Source organism: Camponotus floridanus, unplaced genomic scaffold, assembly GCF_003227725.1.
Source record: "Camponotus floridanus strain SB8 unplaced genomic scaffold, Cflo_v7.5 scaffold141, whole genome shotgun sequence".
Taxonomy (NCBI): Eukaryota; Metazoa; Arthropoda; class Insecta; order Hymenoptera; family Formicidae; genus Camponotus; species Camponotus floridanus.
Window position 1 is genome coordinate 245,751 of NW_020229261.1, and position 22,422 is coordinate 268,172.

At 30.8% G+C, this 22,422-nt stretch overlaps 4 protein-coding genes across 6 annotated transcripts; 1 reads left to right on the top strand and 3 right to left on the bottom strand.

Annotated features, from left to right (window-relative positions):
* Positions 1-871: 871 nt before the first annotated feature.
* LOC105250977 (uncharacterized protein C19orf47) lies at positions 872-3,356 on the bottom strand. 2 transcript variants are annotated; one of them, XM_025406390.1, is made up of 4 exons: positions 3,290-3,356; positions 2,956-3,129; positions 1,680-2,735; positions 872-1,585 (listed from the first exon to the last, which is right to left on the bottom strand). In XM_025406390.1, the coding sequence occupies exons 2-4, from the start codon at positions 2,993-2,995 to the stop codon at positions 1,452-1,454; spliced, it is 1,230 nt and encodes a 409-aa protein (XP_025262175.1). In that variant the 5' UTR covers positions 2,996-3,129; positions 3,290-3,356; the 3' UTR covers positions 872-1,451. The 2 variants fall into 2 exon arrangements, with proteins under 2 accessions (XP_025262175.1, XP_011255732.1); XM_011257430.3 differs by lacking the exon at positions 3,290-3,356 and having other exon boundaries at positions 2,956-3,282.
* An 858-nt stretch (positions 3,357-4,214) lies between these two features.
* Positions 4,215-12,639, top strand: LOC105250978 (RNA-binding protein 39). Of its 2 annotated transcripts, XM_011257433.3 has the most exons (9): positions 4,215-4,529; positions 4,951-5,024; positions 7,837-7,901; positions 9,561-9,878; positions 10,317-10,521; positions 10,682-10,948; positions 11,117-11,292; positions 11,424-11,594; positions 11,926-12,223. In XM_011257433.3, the coding sequence occupies exons 2-9, from the start codon at positions 5,007-5,009 to the stop codon at positions 12,221-12,223; spliced, it is 1,518 nt and encodes a 505-aa protein (XP_011255735.1). In that variant the 5' UTR covers positions 4,215-4,529; positions 4,951-5,006. The 2 variants fall into 2 exon arrangements, with proteins under 2 accessions (XP_011255735.1, XP_011255734.1); XM_011257432.3 differs by lacking the exon at positions 4,951-5,024 and having other exon boundaries at positions 4,440-4,529; positions 11,926-12,639.
* Positions 12,640-15,495: 2,856 nt separating this feature from the next.
* On the bottom strand, positions 15,496-18,952 carry LOC105250979 (2',5'-phosphodiesterase 12). The gene is made up of 7 exons (XM_011257435.3): positions 18,468-18,952; positions 17,273-17,823; positions 16,967-17,106; positions 16,435-16,721; positions 16,210-16,365; positions 15,911-16,031; positions 15,496-15,779 (listed from the first exon to the last, which is right to left on the bottom strand). Exons 1-7 carry the CDS (start codon positions 18,753-18,755, stop codon positions 15,517-15,519), a joined length of 1,806 nt encoding a protein of 601 aa, XP_011255737.1. The 5' UTR covers positions 18,756-18,952; the 3' UTR covers positions 15,496-15,516.
* Positions 18,953-19,565: 613 nt separating this feature from the next.
* Positions 19,566-21,403, bottom strand: LOC112637191 (TRAF3-interacting protein 1-like). The gene is made up of 3 exons (XM_025406397.1): positions 21,012-21,403; positions 20,148-20,274; positions 19,566-20,090 (listed from the first exon to the last, which is right to left on the bottom strand). The coding sequence occupies exons 1-3, from the start codon at positions 21,128-21,130 to the stop codon at positions 19,566-19,568; spliced, it is 771 nt and encodes a 256-aa protein (XP_025262182.1). The 5' UTR covers positions 21,131-21,403.
* Positions 21,404-22,422: the final 1,019 nt, after the last annotated feature.

Consider the following 22,422-nt stretch of genomic DNA (forward strand, 5'->3'; position numbering starts at 1 on the left):
TACTTGTGTACGACCTAGAGGGGAAACGTAATTCGATGGAGAATTATTTTTTTTTTGGCTGAATTAAAATTAAATAAAATGAAAGAGATGTATATTTGAAAGTTCGAAAAATAAAAAAAATAAAAAAAATAAAAAAAGTTCGAAAAAGAATAAACTTAGAACGATTAATTTGGAAAGAATCATTTGCATGGAAAATTGTACGAGAGAATTTTCTTCGTTTCTTTGAATTTATTTTCCATTTTTTTCACGTGTTTGCAAATGCATTTTTTAAGTTAAGTATCTTAAAAGCTTATAGAGATAGATATCGTTAAATTTGTTTTTTAAGTTTCTTTTTTACTCGCTTTTAAGATGCTGTAAAAGAAAATGCAAATTTCATAAATTTAATTAGGTAAAAATAAATATTGGATTATTCAAGACGCATATTTCTTTCCTCCTTTAGTCAATTTTGATGGATCGACAGCGATGGTCTATATTAAATTAATCAAGATATATCTCTATCTTATTTATTAAAAATCATGTTGCTAGAATAGCAATAAATTGATATATAGTATTATATAGTATTAATTGCCAATTATACAAATTGATATATAGCATATATAATATTAATTGCCAATGATACAAAATGTATAAAACCATCAATTTGTTGTAAGCAATATTTTTCAATAATTTAAGATGTCAATAACTGTTGAAAATAGAGTACAAGAATACTTTATACTCCTATTTTACTTTGTCACAATATCTATTCTTAAATATTATGAAGCAAATAAATATTTATGATGCATAACAGAAAGATACGAAGAAAAAGGAGGAAAAAAAGAGACGTTGAAAAAGATTATTAGATAGAAATACAGATAAGAGAACAAATATGATATCTAAATACATAAAGTCTATAATTGCTCGTTCATACAATTGTATGTAAATATCTTGTCATGTAAATATTTCATGAAGTATAAAGACAGTTTTACACAAACTTGATTTTCGAAGTCTTACACAACTGTATTTTCTCAATTTTTACGTAAATTTGAATCTTCCAAAAAAAAAATTCAACTATTTTTAAAGAAAGAAAAAAAAGTTGAATTACTTTTATTGAGAATTCTTAATGTTTTCTTAGGAAACAAAAACGATATATATCACATTAGACTAACGTTATCATGTCCGAGCAATTCATGGCGTCGCTACATCGTAAATATAAAACGTCAATGTCTCTTTTATTATATTTACACCATACGTGTTATTTGTAACAACACTCTCGCAGCCTTGCAACGACTCTGATTAGCGATATATCTTGCATATCATAACAGAAAAGAAATGAAATCAATCGTTCGGTTTGCGCTAACCGTTGTCGATGCACCTGGCAGCTTGGAGGATTATTTTATACAAACAATGATTCGATCGCAAATTGCTAGTCATTCGCGATTGACAATGGAGAGAAAATACAAAAGATACCCAGCTTAAAGGCCTAGGCGACTGAAAACATCCGCTTTCTTGACATGCGTCACTGTTGCCACTTTACTAAACGTCACTTGTTTGGCAGTGGTTGTGCCAAGGCGTGCCTTAGCCGGTATGGAGATAAGTCTCTCCGAAGCTGTAATAATAAAATTGTAATTGATAAGAATATCTGTTGTGTTTATATAATTTTTATCATTATAATTAAATTTCTGCAATATGTTTACACGCACCTAATTTGCCAGATGTAACTGTAGGTTTGGTGATTCTTTCACTGCTTGGTGTAGCATCAGATACCTCTTTTTTCAATTTAAGTATACGACTTGTGTTGTTCAAAGCAATCTTTTTACTGACTTCATGATCGGCATGCATAGTACCGGTAGTTTTGGGTATAATTCTTTTCGTTACAATCGATGTACGTATAGTAGGTGATATCCGATTCTTCAATATACCTGGTGAACTAGGAATTCCCGATCCATTCTTAAGTATTCCTGCAGTAGTCACATCTCTCTTATCGTCTATATCCCCAAGACGCTTAAACACACTAGTCGATCTTTTGAATACATCCTTGCTGACACCAGTAATGTTGAAAGTAGGTGTTGTATCGGCTAAATTGGTTGTGCTTGTAACAGAACTATCACCTAGTCTGTCGAATACCGTTCGTTTTTGTTCAATAGGCTTTTTAAGGACTTGAGTTCTTACGCTTGTTGGTTTTGGAACAGTGATGGTATATTCGACAGTATCATCCTTGCCGTTCGTCGTTTTAGTTTTCTTTTCCATAATATTCCAGTTATCATCATCGTCCTCGTATACTTCATCCGACACTAGTTTTCTTTTAACAGAGGTTTGCTTTTGATTAGTAATATTGTTAGTAGTCGATACAGATATCGGTTTCTTTATGGTCACAATCTTTTTTGCTGTTGTAGACAAAGGCTTAACTATCTTCTTTGCAACATCTGTTTTTGAAGCTAATGAAACTACCATCTTATTTCCAATTTCTTTGGAAACTACTTTCTTCGCAATAGGTTTTGGACTAACTTTTGGAGCAGAAGCTATATCTTCCGAATCGACTAGGAATCTCTCGCATGTTGTTTCTTCCACAACTTTCTTGGCGTATCTCAAAATAGCAATCATATCACCCATTAATGTAATACCCATTTCTTTTAGACTAGGTTTATCTAAATCCGGTAACATATCTGGTTTAATACGATTGTTGGAAAATACAACTGCATGTTTAGTGGCTACATCTTGCGAAAATCCAGCTCCTTTGAAAAACTTCACCCAATAAGCTACAGAATAAGAATTACTATAAAATATATTTATACAAAACAAAATTATTAATGTGATATATAAGTTAGAAAAAAATTCTAGAATCCATTAGATTGTTTAGAATAAATAGCAATACTAAGTTATTTATAGTACTTATTTATCTCTTAAAACAGAATGTGAATGAATTTTGGCGATACTAAAATTTTAAAAATTATTATAAAATATAATTGCAATTCTCACCTGACAAGGATGCATCCATTTTAAGCGTGCGATAATTCATGTACTTTTTCGTGAACGATTATTCGAGAAACCGTACTCTTCACGAATACATCTCCTCTCGTTTCTCGTACATGTTGCGAGGAGCCGCTACAATTAATCTCCAAATTGTTCCAAATTCAAAGCGTAGGAAGCTTACTACAAGTTTACGGAAATTTCGTTAATAGCTCCTAATTATATCGGCTAATTGTGGACTCGTATTTCATACAACGTCGGGGGAAATTATTAATAAACACCAAGATTCCATTTCTGAAGCTCTATCATTGCTACATATATATGTAGACATATGAATACGTACATATTTAATCACGTACACGGGAATTCACACAAGCTCGCGAACTAACATTTACCGAACGATGCACGTATGTGACGTAAAAAATTTATTTGGAGATCCTTGCGAGTAAAATGACAGGTAGCCAATCATCTTCCGTTGTGTATCATCACTTTCGTTGAAACGCGAAGCTGATTGGTTATCGAGTATGTCCATCTAGATATTCCTACATTATTGGCGTTTTCGAAGTCCCGATCTACAATAGATAATTTAACCCTAAGCCTTAAGAAATTGACCAATCACAGCCGAGTATTCTCTTCATACTTAATTGTGATTGGTCAATCTCTTAAGGCTTAAGACTTAAATTACCTATTGTAGACCCGGCCGAATGGCAGAGAGAAGACAGTAGCCGTGTTCCGAAATTACTGCCAGTACTGCAAATTCTATAGTGTACGTTACGTATATTATATATTTTCAGTGCTGGCAGTAAATTGGCAGCAATTTCGGAACACGGTCTGAGAGATGTCATGGGCCGTGACACCTCTCATTCTTCTCTCTTGTCATATGACTCAAATTATCCGACAATCTAACACTTGTCTTATTTATAAACAATTTTATTGAACTTTATGAAAAGGAGATTAACGTAAAATAAATAATAATTCTTATAATAACGTATCGATCGATAAAAAATGTGTATCGTTGAATTTTCCATTCTCTCGAGAGTGACAGTCATGACGTCACAAGGTCCAAACGCGATGCTTGGAGCGCGACCAATCAGAACGAAGGGAGCGAAGATTCCTTCGCTCTGATTGGTAGATGAAATGCTTGGAAATTGCGGAGTCAATCGAAGCGCTATTTGTTATTTCCGTAATAGTGGTTGTCGGACGACTCACGTATTGACGGGCGTCACTTCCGGGAGGAGGAGAAACTCGGCTACTCTCCAAGCTCTCGCTGGCGGCCATTTTGCTGAGCTCATCGTCAACGTTCTCATCGCGTAGCGATCGTTTCTCGCGTTTTTTTAAGTCTCTCGATCGGTGCTCGAGTCGTTCTATTTAGAACGCTCGTCGTCCGTACGTTATTATAGCTCGTAGTAAATAGGAGCCCTTCTCGTATATATATATATATATATATATATATTTTTCTTCTCGTCGAACAGCGTAAAAAGTCTGGTCTGCTAATGCGTGGCGTTTCAGAGAGCTCTCCGACTCGTGCAATGGCGGAGGATTTGGATGTCGAAGCGATGCTGGAGGCACCATATAAGAAGGGGGTAAGCTTTGCTTTTCCGACAATTTCATTTTTATCATTTACTTCTGTCTGTCATTGTCTCTCTCTTTCTCTCTCTCTCTCGCTCTCAGTCTGTCTCATCACCATTTTCTTCAACTCGTATGTGGACTGCATTATCTGAATGCACGAGACGTCTTTTTTATTTTTATTTTTTTTTTTAATACACGCATTCGCGTAGGAGAGAAAGAGAATCCACCCCTCTATCTCACTTTTGCTCACTCTGTTTTTTTTACTCTTTCTCTCTTTGTGATATATGGATAATTTACATACATATATATATGTATATATATACATATGTATATATATTATGTATGTATGTATATGTATATATGTGTAGAACAAAGTACGCCCTTGTCTCTGATATATCAACTATTGATCAACACCTCCGTTTTCTGTACTTATAGATGGTACGTTACATGTACCCTCGCGCTCGTAGGATGTTCGCCAGCGAGTTCCTAGAATGCACTCGAAAGACGAGGTATTAAGATATAGCAATCATCTAACATCATTCTTTACTTTAATTCTTTTTTTTTCCGTCTCTTCTGTGTCTTCCATCTCTAGTCTCAGTTTCTTTTTATTTATTTTTATTATTTATTTTTTTTTTAATTTTTTAATTTTATTTTATTATCTTACAAAGGTGCAACATTTGGTAACATTAGAATGTAGATCATGCGTCATCATGATGCACGCCGGAGGCAGTTTTCAACAATGATAATTTGTGACGGAAAGTTTTATGCTGTTTATACATATGACGACATTGGTATCCTTAGACAGGAATCACAAAGGTTTTTATTTTAACAAAAACTGGATGAATGTGTATGCTTGACTTTAAGAATGTCTGATTGAGACTTTAACAAATTGTGTATTGAAGGATCTCTGAATTTTGGCATTTACGAATTTAAAGATAGGCAGAGTATTGTTTAAAGATTCATGAATTTATGGATTGAAGGATATCAGCATTGATTCAAAGTTCACAGTTCTCATGTACATACAAAACTCAATACATACAATTTTTGTACATCTTGGATAAATCGAATGCACTTAATGGTACAAAACAATATTTTTCTGAATACAATGCTTTTCTTAATATGAAATTGTTCTGCCTAGATAAAAAGGCATTATCTTATCTATAAAGTATAAAGAAAAAATACTTTGCGTATTATAATATTCTGATAATACTCTTCATTCTTCTTCTTTTTCTCTTTCCCACCAAAGATAAACCTGAAAAAAATAACATTTATAAGAGATAATAAATTTTAATTATACAGTAATTACTACATTTATTAATAATTTTATTTTTCTTGAGTCGTATGACAATATAAAAAATTATATATATTGTCTTCTTATCATATTTTGTTTGATGTAAATTTTCTTATCTCACTTATCTTATCTTTGTATAATTAGTACATGCTAATAATTATATACAGAATTCGTCGATTTTTAAATATCTTATTTATTCTGTGATTTATAACATATTATTTGCAATATTATTCTTGTTTATATTTATAAGTAATATGTTATCTGTTTTATCCTTATATAATGTATTATTTGAATACATTATATATTAATTTTCTCAATTTATATTGAAAAATAATATTTGGTTTTTATTATAGCAAAGCTATAAAATGCATCTATCAAATATTCTATATCCAATCGTCAAAATGCTAAAGTTCTCTAGTGTGCTTTTATGGAACCTCAAAATGTTTTACTTATGTAACGGTTCGTGCGAGCGAGCTCATTTTACAAAATATTTATACCCTGCCTACTGTTTTTTTGTGCAATTTGTAATGATAGCAATTTGCCTTCTAGGTAATGCCATCGATCAGGTATCACAACACTTATTTGCGGTGCGACAGAAGACACGTCAGGCTTCCGAAATTCTTACGTTGCTTTCAGCAATGCTTGTGTATTCTATAAAAATTGGCATTTTTAAGTTGCTTACAAAATGCTTATCCATTTTGTTGACCCATCATTTTAGGTAGCATAATGCATGTATGTGCATAGAGTTCCAATGTTGAAAATAAAAACACAATAATATTTTTTATTATAATAATAATACATTGTATTATATTATATATGTCAAAAAATGCGTTGACTCTTCAAGAAATTGGATAAAAGTTTTGTAAGCATCTTGTTTATTACATTTGGTGCCACATGAAAGTACGAGAATATGCTGATCAGCAAATTGTGTGGAAAAAAAAATTACAATGAAATTTTTTAAAGAAAATGTTACTTTTGTATTCTTCGTAAAAATAATTCATTTATCTTAGTTAAATTTAATTGAACGAACTAAAAAGAGTTCATCTTTATGTTCAAATATTCATTACTTGTTTATATGTTACTACTTAAGTATTATCGTCTTACAACAAGAATAAAAGAAACATTTTCTCCAGACTCGGTCAGATCGCAGATCTGCGTGAGTTTTACAAGTGCTTTGTCCGGTTGATTTCCCTGTGTACCGGAGGAGAAAAAGGTTGATTTGTGATAAAACGATCCCCAAATTAATGAGACACAATCCCTGTAATCGGTAAATGCGCGCGGGCAATCGTAGGCAATCGTAGCGATTAGGGTTGCTCACTCGCGTCTTTCGCTTTGAAATCGTGCTGTCTTTGATGAGGGCTCTCTTTTACAGAAGAAAAAGGATGTGTGGTTGGCCATTGGTAGTTTAAAGACCAAGGCATGCTCAACCCAAGATTGCAATGCTTTCCTAAAACCCGATAAAGCGATTGGTAAGTCTGAGCCAGGTGCATGCGACCACGTCGCATCGCTATGCTCGCCCCGTCTGTCTCTCTCTCTCTCTCTCTTCTCTCTCTCTATTTCTATCACATACACATGCTCTCTCTCACCCTTGCTCTCTCTTCTTTTCTTGTACCTTTCCCTTCCTCAGCGCTCTCGGGGACCTACATAGAATCCTGAAAAAAAAAGATGAGAAAGAGCACGAGAATTGACGCCGACGTCTGTCTCTGTCATCCAGCATAAGAAAAAAAATAGCATTGCTCTTCCGCAGCAAGGAGAAAGGTTGCTACCGTAGTAATATCGACAGGATAAGAAAAAGAAAACAGATTCTCTCTCGTTCCCAATTCTTGTCGAATTTGATATACAGATTTGTAGAGAACCCGGAAAAGATATAATAATATTGTTATATATTTGTATATAATTTCATATAGCTAAAAGAAACACTATCGTTACGAAATTTACTAACGTTCTACGATTTGCTTTTTGTCCCCTTGTTCGCGCGTCCCTGCCACATCGACTGGCTGGCATGGCATTCAACTGTTTGCTGTTCGTAGGAGCAGGACTCCTCCTCCAAAGACAAGTCCTCCAAGGAGAATGGGTCTAGTCGCAAATCGTCTGGGTGAGTAGAACACTTTTATATGAATTATTTTGTTATATTAAGGATTAATTAAGTGGAGAATGTTAATGAAAGAGTTACGAGACTCTTAATTGCACGATCCTCGTATTTAACTTTGAAACTAAGCAATATTATAGATTATCATGTGTTAAAACCTGCTGGTATCTAAGTTTTTTGCTAAGACAGAATTATCGACCTAATTGCCATCGTTTTGCATTTATTCGTCACGCTTTGAGATTTTTATTTGGGTCACTTGTGAAATGAGTAATGTTGTATCGATACATCTGAATTGTGCTATTAAATGCGACGCATTAATAATAAAGGGGCGATTGATAACATCATAACATTCAATCATGTTTCGCACAACGATTAAAAATCAAGGATACTTTGGTCTTTTCCAATTTAATTTCGATGGACTTTAATCGCAAAAGATTGCGGTAAAATTTGAAAACTATAAAAGATCTAAATTTTTTTGTGCCTTTGTCAGGATATCCTTTTTTAACCCGAAATTGTACTTGTAAAATTATACAAGTTGCAATTGTAAAATTATCAAAAAATTTGAACAAAACTGTAATTCATATATTGGTGTTAGCATGCGCCAATGAATGCTGATGAACTGCAAATTTATATTGTCAATTCGAGTTATATTAAAGAAGAAAGTCTACTAAAGTGTTATCTCTTGCATAACCATGTCTTTGCGCCATAATTGAAGCAGCGTTAGTCACTCGTTTTAACAGACCCATCTGAAGTTTTATTCTCTTTGTTATAGACCCCATACAATTAGTGTAAATGCTGGTTAATTTGATAATTCCAAAGGTTAAACCTGACGATGGTAAGTATATATAGGAAGAATATCTGTATTACAGATTCCTCTCGCGAACTCGAAAAATGCAACTTCTTTAATAATTCTCAAAAATAAAAATAAAGACACAATATATATAGAATCACGAATTACTTGCGTTATCATCTTAACACAACCAAATCTTGGGAGACTCGATATTTAAATTCCGGGAAATTTGATAACGCAACTTCGTTTTCTAACTGTAACTGAATTAGGTATTGCTAGAGAATTAATCTAAAACGCGCATTTTCGAGCGCTCCTCTCATTTTATATATATATATTATCCAAATTATTTTGTATAAAAAGAATGGTATTATATAATTCAATCCAAATACATTAGTGAAATATACTCTGCAATAACATTTCATAATCATCATAAACATTGATGGAGAGATGTTGAAATCTTTTTTTCATTCTCAATTATAATATTTATTATATTATTATAATATTTTATTTTTAAATATATAAAGTATGTTATCCTATAAATTTTAGGGATTATTTCGCAAGATGTTTCAGACCTATTTTCAATATTTAAAAAAAAAAATTCATAAATTTTGTCGTTTTTTATCTTTTTAATATTTAATAAGTAATTAATAGTTTATGATTTAAATATTTTGAGATCTTTACTTTGACATTCTTTTTAGTTTGGTGTCCAGCATAAATTAATATGTCTGATACATCCTGACAATACATCTACAATAATTACACATGGATATTTTGTGTCTCCACTTTGGTATATTTAAAGATTTATTGAATTGGGCATTACTCGATCCTCTTCATTTTGAGCGGACCTTTTAATTGAAGTACTTTTCTTTTTATAGGAAAAGCAAACATCGTTCGCGTTCTCGTTCACGATCTCGAGATCGCGATCGTCGAGAAAAGGACAAAGATCGGCGGGATCGAGACAGAGACAGGGACCGGGATCGTGATCGGGACAGGGATCGCGATCGCGACCGCGACCGTCGACGCAGATCGCGATCACGAGACAGGCGGGACCGCGACAGAGATCGTGATGATAGGGACAGGGAGAGGCGAGACAGAGACAGAGATAGGGATAGGAGAAGAAAGAGATCACTAACACCACTCACTCTTCCTAGAGCTCGACCACCGTTCGGCAAAGGTCACAGTCCTCTTGGAATGTAAGTATATCTTACATAAGTTGGGATTTATACTTTGGAGAATATCATACTTTAATAAGTATCGAAATTCTTATTTATAATACATAAATACCAAATTGTTTTGACGTCTCTTATGAGCCTGTCTATTCTATTTAGATTTTTTAAGAACAAAATTATATTTAATTTATGATCAAATCTAATTAACAGTTTTAAATAATATTCTTTCGTGATAAAATGCATAATTGACTAGACCCAATCATGAAGCTGCAATTTATGATTTTGGGGGATATATTTATGCTAAATTAATTTGAATATGAGGTTTCGCTTATTTGTTACTAATTACATACATATTACAGTAACAAAAATTAATATTCAACAATATCATACTAATAAATCAATTCTTTGAACTTTTCAACATGTTCTCTTTTTTATATTTACTGACAAAAATCTTGTTTTCAGAAATGATGAATTGACACCAGAAGAACGAGATGCTCGGACTGTTTTTTGTATGCAATTGAGTCAGCGAATCCGTGCACGAGACTTGGAGGAATTTTTCTCGAGTGTCGGCAAAGTGCAAGATGTTAGATTAATTACATGTAATAAAACTCGAAGATTTAAGGGCATTGCTTATGTCGAATTCAAAGATCCAGAAAGTGTGACACTCGTGAGTATATTCACGTGACGTTATTATACAATTGGAGATAACTAATGATAACTGACTAATAATATTTTTTAAAACAATAATATTTCCTGAAAGTTTTAAATGAAATTTTTTTAAAAAATCAAACAGAAAAAATTTTTTTTACTTTCACATTGTTTTGCAGGCTCTCGGTCTATCAGGTCAAAAGCTCCTTGGAGTACCTATTGTAGTGCAGCATACACAAGCTGAGAAGAATCGCATGGGCAATTCGATGCCAAACCTAATGCCTAAAGGACAAACAGGACCTATGCGATTATATGTAGGATCTCTCCATTTTAATATCACAGAAGATATGCTTCGCGGGATTTTCGAACCATTCGGAAAAATTGATAATATACAATTAATTATGGACCCTGAGACCGGACGTAGTAAAGGTTACGGTTTTCTGACAGTAAGTTTTTCTAGTCTTATCTGTGTAAACGTCTCTTCTCTTTAAATACGCGAAATTATTGTATTATTTCTTTATATAATGATTGGATCGATATCTTTTAAACAATTCATATGAAGGTTGATGTTATATATATCTATGTAAAATTCAAAATCTTTATTACATTTTCAGTTCAGAAATGCAGATGATGCGAAGAAAGCTTTAGAACAATTGAATGGATTCGAGCTTGCTGGTAGACCTATGAAAGTGGGCAATGTAACAGAACGAACCGATTTGATTCAAGGGCCGTCTCTTCTCGATACGGATGAATTAGATCGTAGTGGTATTGATCTCGGTGCAACTGGAAGGTACGTAAAGTATGATAAGAACAGAAAAAATTACACAGATAAAGGAAGATAAAAAAAAAAAAGAGTATAAATATGCACATGTAAATATAAAACAGTATGTTTAAAATATTTGCACAATATAATCTTTGTAGATTACAACTGATGTTCAAGTTGGCGGAAGGTACCGGTCTAGAAATTCCTCCTGCTGCAGCAAACGCTTTAAATATGGCTCCAGTCATGACACAACCACAACCACCACCTCAGGCAGCGCCTCCAATCGCGACACAGTGCTTTATGTTATCAAACATGTTCGATCCTCAAAAGTAAGTTGCCTAGATTTCTTGGTATCGAAGTAGCATTTGTAAATTGCATATTTGTAGACCTGGTGTCATGTATATCATACTTTCACTAGGGGGAATATATATGCTAAATAAAAATGTTATCATTTTACTTAAGCATATCTAAAGTTTCTTTTATGCAAAGTAATGATAATATGACAAGCTTATTGTAGAAACATTTTTTTGAATAATCTATCTATTAATATTAATCTTTATTAAATATTAAAAGTGTAAATTCGTAAATATTATTAATAATAAAACTATTTTTTTTGTAAAATTAATTTAAAATTATAACTTTGATATCGTATTGTTTCAGTGAGACAAATCCTAATTGGGCAAAGGAAATTCGCGACGATGTAATCGAGGAATGTAACAAGCATGGCGGCGTGCTACATGTATACGTGGACCAAGCGTCACCGCAAGGCAACGTTTATGTAAAATGTCCGTCGATTGCAACCGCCGTGGCGGCTGTAAATTCGCTACATGGTCGATGGTTTGCCGGTCGCGTCATAACCGCCGCCTATGTGCCAGTAGTGAATTATCACTCTCTATTCCCGGACGCGATGACCGCGTTGCAATTATTGGTGCCAAGTGCGCCGCGAAGAGGAATGTGATAATCTTAAAACGAGCAAGCGAGCAACAATCGTCCACTGATGTGTAAATCCTTGCGTAGTATTGCGTTCTATTCTCATTCATACACACACATTCATACATATACACACTCACATCGCTGTCACGTAAGACTGCATTTTTTTTATTAATAAAATGGGAAAAGGAAGCATCTCCGACTTAAGATTTTCACGAGAATAATTGTGTCGCAATGGTATAAATTCATAGCATATCGTAAATGCAATAAGTTCGAATTATCTCATTCACAGCATCATGCATTGTTTGCATGAGTTTTTGATCGAAATGTAATCAAAGTTTGTGTCAATTGAAGAATGTTCGAAATTTTTTGCTCAACATTTTGAATCTGACTATTTTAGATATACATCAATTGAAAAATTTATGGATTACAAAATAAATTATTTTTTTCGTATTATATGCATATATTCAAAATTCTTATTTTCATGATATAATAAACAGATAATGAATATTTCAACTAAACAGATATCGAGTACTTCAAATTTTTCTTTGTAATATTATAATAAATAATGCAACATGTGTATCAAATATGTTTAGATACTTGCATTATGATTATAGAAAAAAATGCGTATATACATATATATATATATATATATATATATATATATATATATAAATATAAACAATTTTCCAAGTAGTTTTTCTATTTCGCATAAAAATATATAAATGTTCTACTTATAAAATAATGATTAAAAAAATATGAGGGCAAAAAATTAAGTATATGGTAGTTAAATTTATGGCAGATTCAAAATGTTAATAATACTAACAGTAACATATGCAGATATAATGATAGTCAATACTTTGTTACTTTAAAAATTACAAAATAAATATTTATTCACACAATAGCAAGTTTTATTTCACATATTTTGCATTCATCGTAGCATATTTTTGAAATTCGTTTTCATGTCAACATGTTCGATCGATCATTTAAAACAGTTATTTTAAGTAAAAGAAAACTTAATCTTCTCATTCTTAATCTATTTATAATACTAATCTTGTATTTAAAATATGGGAAACATTAAATATTAAAATAATAAAAGTACCTGTCAGTTATCTAATTAATTTTAATTCCTTGCATTTTACTTTGTATCTTTCCTAAATTTGTATTGTTTGTAGCTAAAATTTAAACAAAAAGAAAACTCATTGATTAGGATTCTATTTTCAACTTGTATCGAAATTTAAAAATATATCTGCTTGTACATTATCACATATTTACATTGGGAATGAGAGGATTAACATACATTTATAATGATTATGACAATGAGAGTAACGAGGATTATGTTAAGCATCTATACATTAGATTTGTTGTATATACATATGGAAAATGGAAGAGCAAAAATGTATGATAGTAAAAACAAAATTTACATACGTTAGGACCTTTCATTCGGCTGATTGTTACATTGATTCACGATAAGATTTTCCTTATTTTTATTAGCGTAATTTACACGATTTTGCAGTAGGTTATCATTTTAATAAAAAGCTATTGTGATCAGAAACAAATAAAGTACATAATATATACCATATAAAATCTTCCTATAAGTAGTAAAATGCAATCGTAGCATTTTTAATTATATGTTGGAACATATAATTAACTCTCTTGTGTACACAGTTATAACAAAAATAATAGACCAAGTAAGACTCGTTTCGGAGTCAAATTTTCTGGTTGCTGAAATGTTCTATATTAAAAGAAAATGAAAGCAAATAAAATTATTGTAAGAAGAGTCAAACTTGAAATAATTAGTTAAAGAACAAAATGTAAGAATTTTGCATAAAACGTTCTTGTTTATATTCGTATAATTGTACATGCTGTAAGATTTCATATAAATAATTACGTTAAACCTGAAACTAATTAAAAATTTTTTCTAAATTAAGATAATTTATTTCTTTAGATTTCCGTCCTTTGATTTGATTAAATAAGAAGAAGAGTCTTAAAATCTCAAAATCTCACAGTTTATGGAGTATAAAATAGTATAAAAGGGCTGAATATAATATTTTTAAGATATATTATATGCACAAGCACACAGTGTTTTGTGTAAAATGACATGATTGCATATTTTCGAATATACAATAGAAAAGAGAAATAGGTAAATAGAAAAATGTTTCAACCATAAAATATTCACATATATAATTTTTCCCTTTCTAAAATATATCTCGGAAGATCTTTATACATCAAACATTTTATGTAATTTCGGATTCAGGTAGTCATAAATTATGAAAAATTTTTAATCGTTAAATGTAGACTTTGATAAAGTTGATTACGAAACGCAAAAAATTCAATTTTTTCGTTTTTACAAAATAAAAGATTCATAGAAAATATTTTGCGTAATAAAATGAGAAATTTGTAGTTTAATAAAATTCAAAATTCTTACTTAGATCTCTAAGATGGAACCATCAAAGAAAGAAACAATTAATTTGTATATAAGTTTTTGTAAATTATAATTCTAAGTAGCGTCGTAAACACATAAGTAATGTCACTTTATTGTATCTTCGTATTAATGAAATATAAATGTATACTTTGATGATTATAAACAAATGCGTTTTATTATATGCCTAACACGCACGCTCATGCATACATACATAATATACGTACATGTATATAATAGTGTTTGGAATCCATCTAACGAAATATAAGCTACATATCAGTTCATATTTCATTAGATGGTTTTTGAGAAATTTTTTTTATTGTTTCATAGAAAAATTAACTTGTTAACTATATAGTGATTTTTTGTGCTTTTACTTTATTGTATTTATTTGTATCAGAAAAGGCTTATCAACTCTTTTGAAAAATGTATGGAGTGAAGGATTTATGAAGAATTCTAAGATCTGCCAACTATAAATCTACTATTTTTATACAAAGTTACGTATCACTCCAATAGACTTGACAGAGCTTTGACATTGTTAAAAAAATATAATTTATGTAATTAAATATTTTGAAATAAAATTTGATTTTTAAAAAATCTCAGTTAAGGTTGATCTGACAATAAATTAATCAACAATATAAAAAATTATACAGAAGTAAAAGAGCCAATAAATAAATAAAAATAGATAAAATAGAGAATTGTATATAAAAATCTCAAGAAATAGTTTAATTATGAATATAAATTTCAATTATAGGGCTATTTTACGTTTGAATTGTAAACTTTTATATATATAACATTCTTGTATGATTGTGATCTAATTTAATTACTATATATTTAATATAAGTAAGGATTAATAGTAGGACAGAACTTTATGACAAAAATAATTTCAATGTGTATATTTATTATTCTTTTAACTTTAAATCTGCGCACAAGGATATATGATCACTAGGAAACACTACAGATGGCAAACCCGTATGAAGAGTAAGTTCTTCTTTACTAGGCATTGGAATTATCTGTTCCACTTCAAATTTATCTTTTTCGTAAAATATGTAATCTAAGCAACCAGAGAACTCTGGCGTATAATTCGTATATTGTGGCGTACCACAAGCGCTAGACATGCAAAGATCCTGCGTTAGGGATACATTTTCTATAGCTTCGTCGGTATCTGAAAACGAAAGATATTTTATTATACAATTGAACTCAAATACACATTGAAATACACATTGTGTTCAAATAAACAATGAAATTAAAAAAAAGGCTTTCGGAAATTGATAAATAATATGAAAAATCACTCACTACTTCTCCAGTCTTCGCATGTTTCCGGAACATAATTTTTAGTCATTAACTGATAAATGCCACATTCCGGCACACTGTTAAAATCTCCGCAAAGTAATACGCTTACGTTACACTCGGGATTCTGTCAATGTATGCACAGTCTTGTAATTATAATTGCAAAATTATAATATAAAATATAAATTTGAAAATACGCATTTAAGCTTTGAGTAATTTATACGAATGTTAGAGTAACGTTTCCAAATTATATTTTTTTTCTGAATATATAAATGTAAATAATTTTTATGGAAAAAAATATATACCTCTTCCTGTATTTTTTTCGCTATTTCATGTACATATGTAATCGTGTAATATCCTTGCAATAAACGTATATGATCCGCATCGGGTTTAAAGTATAAATGCGTATTACCGATGATCAAGATTTCAGATTGGTTCTCTTTAGATCGCAATGTCGTTACCTAAATAAAAATCTTTTCAATTGGTACTAATATTGTCATAATATTGATAATGAGCAATCATATTATTACCTGAATGGTTGTATTTCTACTACAAAATCTCTCTTTTGTCTTATTGTTATTAATTTTGGACCAAATAGTAGTGAATCTTGGAAAATCGATATTTTTAGCTATTACGCTGTATTCAAATCGTAATTTTTCGAATCTTTCTTGATTAAAAAACGTGGCAAGTCCTTCGTTAATTTCATTCTTTGTAATGAATACGCCATCGTAATTTAACATATACAAAGATGGCAACAAATCATGCTCATATACACTCCTGTCTACTTCTTGCAGACAAATTATGTCACTGTTAAATCCTGCAAAAAAAAAATAAATTTTTACTGTTGTTTTGATTCAGTAATCTAAAATGACATTTTACTTTAATACTTGAAGAAATTCTGAAGAATTAGAAAATAAGTGATCTCATTTTTATTTAAATAAAACAAAATAAATAATATTTATCAATCATCGTTTTAAGATTTTAAACATTCAAGAAATTTTTTTATGTTTAATAAAAAAATAAAAGATAAAATAATTTTAAAATTATACGTTTATCACATACCTATTATTTCTTTTAGTATTAATTGCTTTCTATAATCCATATCTAATGCATATTGTGGACAATATGGATATAATACATCCTTCGAAAAATCAGAATCAGCATATGTATCTGCTAGTATATTATAAGACATTATCCTAAAACTGAATATTTGTTCTCTTTAATAAATATATTATGTATACATAAAATGTATGCTGATGTATATGCTTGATATAATTTTTATTTTGTTGGACTCTATGAACAATACAGATTTGTTCAGCTTATATTTATCACATTTTATAATTACCATATACATATATGTATATATACCTTCTGCCTAATAATTTATGTTTTGTAAACTGGTGTCGAATGTCAAATGGGCATGGTCCAGGACCAGCTTCCACAACGTTTTTCGATTCCACTTCCATGTTACAACCGGAATCCGATTCATTTCGCGGTTCGCAGCTAATCTTTAAGTTGCAACCAATATCAGACACATTTGGTTCATACAGAAATCCACTTCCTACGTGTGTCCATACATTTGACTTGTTGTTAATAGCATCATTTTTATACCAGTTAAATATCGATTGTTTCTTGTCAGTATACAATGACTCAAATTTAGATGGGTAAGTCGGAAAACCCACTAGCATGCTCGATGGTAACAACATATTGATAATATAAGGCGCATTCTGTTTCACTAAGAACATCTTCTCGAAAATAACTAGCTTAAGTTTTGCACTATCCTGTAAAAGGTTCTTGCATAATACATTGCCATCTACTTTGATATCATCCTTGAGAAGCATGATCTTCCCAGTATCCACATTGTCATTTGGCAGAGCAGATGTATCCAAAGCGGCATTTTTTTTTCTTTTTCTCTCCACCTAAAAAAAAAATTTTTTTATTCATGATTAGATATTTTATATTTTCTTTTTAATTTTTATATAAAGTCTAGTTAGAAATTATATAATTCTTCAAAAACTTTCTTAATTTTTTTTAATTTTAGTAGTAAGAAGTATTATATTGTTTTTCGAAATTATTTTTAAAGGAAATTTTTGTTCCTTTAATTTTAACAATTTTTAAAATATCTTGTGTATTGTGTGAAAGAGGGAGAGAGAAAGAAAAGTATAATACTCTTATTATAATAAAATTCATTATATCAACAAAATATAACTTCTTTTAATATAAACTACTTTAAAAAAGGAAGAAAAGTATGTACAAATTATTCATTGATTATTCATTGACTTGCATTGAAAAACCTATGTATAAACAATCAGTGCGTCATATCAAAGTATAATTTGAAATTATAAATAACATGTTTTGCAGAAATACGAGTTTTATATCTAAATAAGTAAGAGAATGCAATTAGTTCCAAGTTTTAGATTCAGCATAACAGATTTGAATGTCGCAGGCCAATAATTCAACATTTCAATTATTTTCTATTGATCGCAATAACATTCATCACAAATAGGTAGATATTTTTTACATATCTAAGCTAACTTGCAAATGTTTCATTTCGCCTTCGCACCTTTCTGTTTATGATTTTGCAAACGTTTGTGTCGACTCTCTTGAGGAAATTGTTGACGCTCTCCGTGATCTGTCTAGAGAAGTTGAACTGACGGTCGACATTCATCGTCTCGTCCACGTAGCGGAACGAGATGTCGAACACCTCGCTACCCTTCTCGTAGCGGAGGAAAGCCTCGTTCATCTTCAATATGTGCTTCGGGTGCACGTGTTTGCCGCGAAACGACGTGAAAATCAACGAGACCGGATAAGCTCTGCACGCGATCAATTTTACCGCGAACACACTTTGCATTATAATCGCATTTGCATTTCGTTCACCTCGAAACAGTAGTTTCGATTAAAGCTGATTAAAAATCAAATTTAATAATTTTTAAGTAAGTGTAAGTTGAAGAGAGGAAAGTTTCAATGTTAGGAGAAAAATAAATTTGAGGTTATAAATATCATGTGTTCGTGATGTTTTCATTTCGCGCATGTGCAAGACATGTTTATCGACGTATAAATCGCCTGACACGCAGCTCTGCCGTATCATTTTGGGGCATCTTTCGATTACTCGGGAAAGTAGAGACTTGCATTAATCATGATCGTGTTACAAGAAAGCGGATTTCTTTTTTGTATCGACGGATGTTGATCGTAGATTATTTTACATGTTAGATGGCGCCATAAGGTTAGAAAAAAATTGGCGTTTATTTTTTATTTAATAAAAAAAAAAAATTTACGTATTTTAAACTGATTACATATATATTAAATAATATACTAAATATAACATAATCAATATAATTATATATTATATAATTATAATTATATTTTATTATTATATAATTATATTTATTATTATATAATTATATTATTAGTGTAATTATAATTATATTTTATTATTATATTATATTATTATATAATTATATTAAATTAATTATATTAATTTGATTAATTCTATGAAAGATTCGGAAAACTGAAGAAAACACAAAAATTTAAGAGAAATAAAACTTTTAGCAAATTTTTAAATCTTTATTTTAGGATATTTTTATTTTTGCAATTTTACTCCTCTCTCTCTCTCCCTCTCTCTCTCTCTTTCTCTTGTGACATAGTAATACAATGCAATGGTTTATTTCCCGTTTTCTGATTTTATTTCTTCGTATTTTTCTGTTTTTGTATCTTCGTTATTTTCTAATTGCGTTTCTTCGTGTTCCTCTGATTTTATCTCTTCGGATTTTTCTAATTTTATTCCTTCATATGTTTCTGATTTAACGTCCTCGTATCTGTCTCTTGTTTCTTCGCGTTTTTCTAATCTAGTTTCCACGGATTTCTCCGATTTAGTATCCTCATATTTTTCTCTTTTTGTTTCTTCATGTTTTTCCGATCCCGTTTCCGCGAATTTCTCTGATTTAATTTCTTCGCATTTTTCCGATTTCGCTTCTTCATGTTCCTTATGTAATTCCTCGGGCTCTTCTAATTTCGTTTCCTCACATTCGTTTAATTTCGTATCGTCATGTTTTGCAGTAAAGATTGATTCTTCTTCAACTTTAGAATTGAATCTTTTCTTTAAATCTTCCTTTCTTCCTTTCTTCAATCGTTCCGTTCTTGTTAGATATTTAACGGTCACGCATGTCGGTACTTTTCTTTTAACCATCTGTAATTTTGCAAATTTAATCATCGCTCACGCAATAGCTGCTTAATGATTGCTTACCATACGAGGTAGTATTTTTGTAATCGGTTTTCGAGCAGTTATGGTCTTGTCCCAAGCCTGTTTCTCCTGCCACCAAATACGCTGATAATCGTTCGTGAGTAATTGTTCGATGCAAGGACGTCTTTCTCTGCGGAAATTAAATCGTAAATAAAAATATAATTATTGATATATAATTGTTATAATTATAATTATTTTATATAATATATAATTATTGTATACAATTATATAAATTTTCATACAATTATTTTCTCTCTATTTTATATAATATAATTAATATATAGATATAACACAAGAGAACATCATAGTTTTTTCTTGAAATTTGATAGCGAAAAAGATTTAACGTAGACAATTCGAGAAGAATTTTTTTATTTATTATTTAGACTTTAATGTTTATTTATTTGCTTCTGCGTTTTTTCTCTTTTTATTATAATTCTTCAATGTTTTTTAAATCTTTAGATTTATTTGAAAATTTTTTTCCCTCCATGATTTCCTTAGGGCGCATTCATATCTTGGCAGTAAAGCAAAAAAGTGGAAAGCCAATCACAACTCACGCTGATAATAAGCAGGGTGTAAGCAGTACATTAGAAGGACAAAAAGTAGAAATTGTAATTACCAGCGCGAATTCTAATTGGCTTCTGCTTTTCTGTTAATGTGTAAATGCATCCTTACGTAAAGCACGAGAATTATTTCAATTTATTTCATTCTCTCCTGCAATCTATTGATAATATTCTATGATTGAACATCTGATTATGGTGTCTTAGTTTCTTATATGATATATGATTATATAATTATATCTCTGAGTTAAATATATGACTGGATCGCGAGGATTTTCTCCTCTTTATTAAGTGCGGCAAATATTCATACTTTTCATAAGACGGCACGAATACTCTCGTCGTCGTGTAACTCGAGGACACGATGTTGTCCGGTATTTTGCGGGGCACCGCGGGCGTCCATCTTTTGAAGCGGATGTCCGTTGCGTTCATGCGGATGATCCCGAATGCGTCTTCAACGTATCTGAATCGGCGCGAGGCGCGCGAACGAGTGTCCGCGATTTTAAAACGGATTCTTCTCGGATCTTCTCGGATTTGGCAAGTTCTCGCGAAGGTTATCGCGAATTGTGGCGGACAACAAGATTGGACCTGACAAGCGCGAATCGAGACGAATTGCAACGAAGGCGGCTGTGGAACGCGATGCCGATTTTCTCGCTTAAATGTTTGGCGCGAGGTTATCCAGCAACGACTCGTCCGATACAAATGGCTGCAAATTTCGAGGTATGTGTGTCGACAGTTTCGACGAATAATATATTCGTATTTTGCACAACTGCACTTTTATTTACATCTTCCGAAAATGGCACAAGCGTAATAGATGATATGTTGTCACGCAATAATATTTTATGAATGACATTACGCAGAGAAAATAAAGATTCTATATTAGGATCTCCATGTGCGGTTGAAAAGAATATACGTAATATTATTTATCGAACGTGTATTTTATACCTCTTATTTTTTCTTTCGCCAAAACGCTAAGTTTGTATTATTTTATCGTTTAAAAAACAAGATACATTTAAGATACATTTAAAACGGGAATAAAAATTGCAAATGTTACATATCTCGAATACGGTAATTTTTTAATTTCTTATTACACTATTTTGCAAACGTGAATTTTTTTGCAATTTTTTGTTTTGATTGCTAAATTTCAATGCTAAGTATCTCTATAAACAGCTGAACATTGTATGTATAATTCTATTAGAAAGTAATAGCAAATTATATAGAAATAAAGAATAAAATTTTGTTATATCTTCAACTCTTTAATTTAATTTGTACCATAAAAAGTAAACAAATTTTTTAAAAATTAGAAAAAAGTATTCTTTAAATTTTAAGATGATTAAAATATATAATATAATATATAATATTCATATGTAAAAATATATATATATTTTTATACATTATACATTATATATATACGTTATACACTTATGTTATACACTTATGTTATATAAATAATATATAACATAATTTTTTAAATTTTAATTAAAAAAGAATTTTTTTCTTAATTTGTAATTTCAAAATTATCGATAAGAATGTCAAAATATTATTTTATAAATATTTAATTAGGTTTAAGTAAACAGTTTATCCACAAATCATTTGCGTTTACATTGAAAATTATTCTTGTTAGATGTTTACGTTTCTCTCTTTCTCTTCATTATCTTTTCGCTGTCATTATAATTTGTTCGATATTACCTTCTACATTAAAATTCGTTTCTACAAGTTCTACT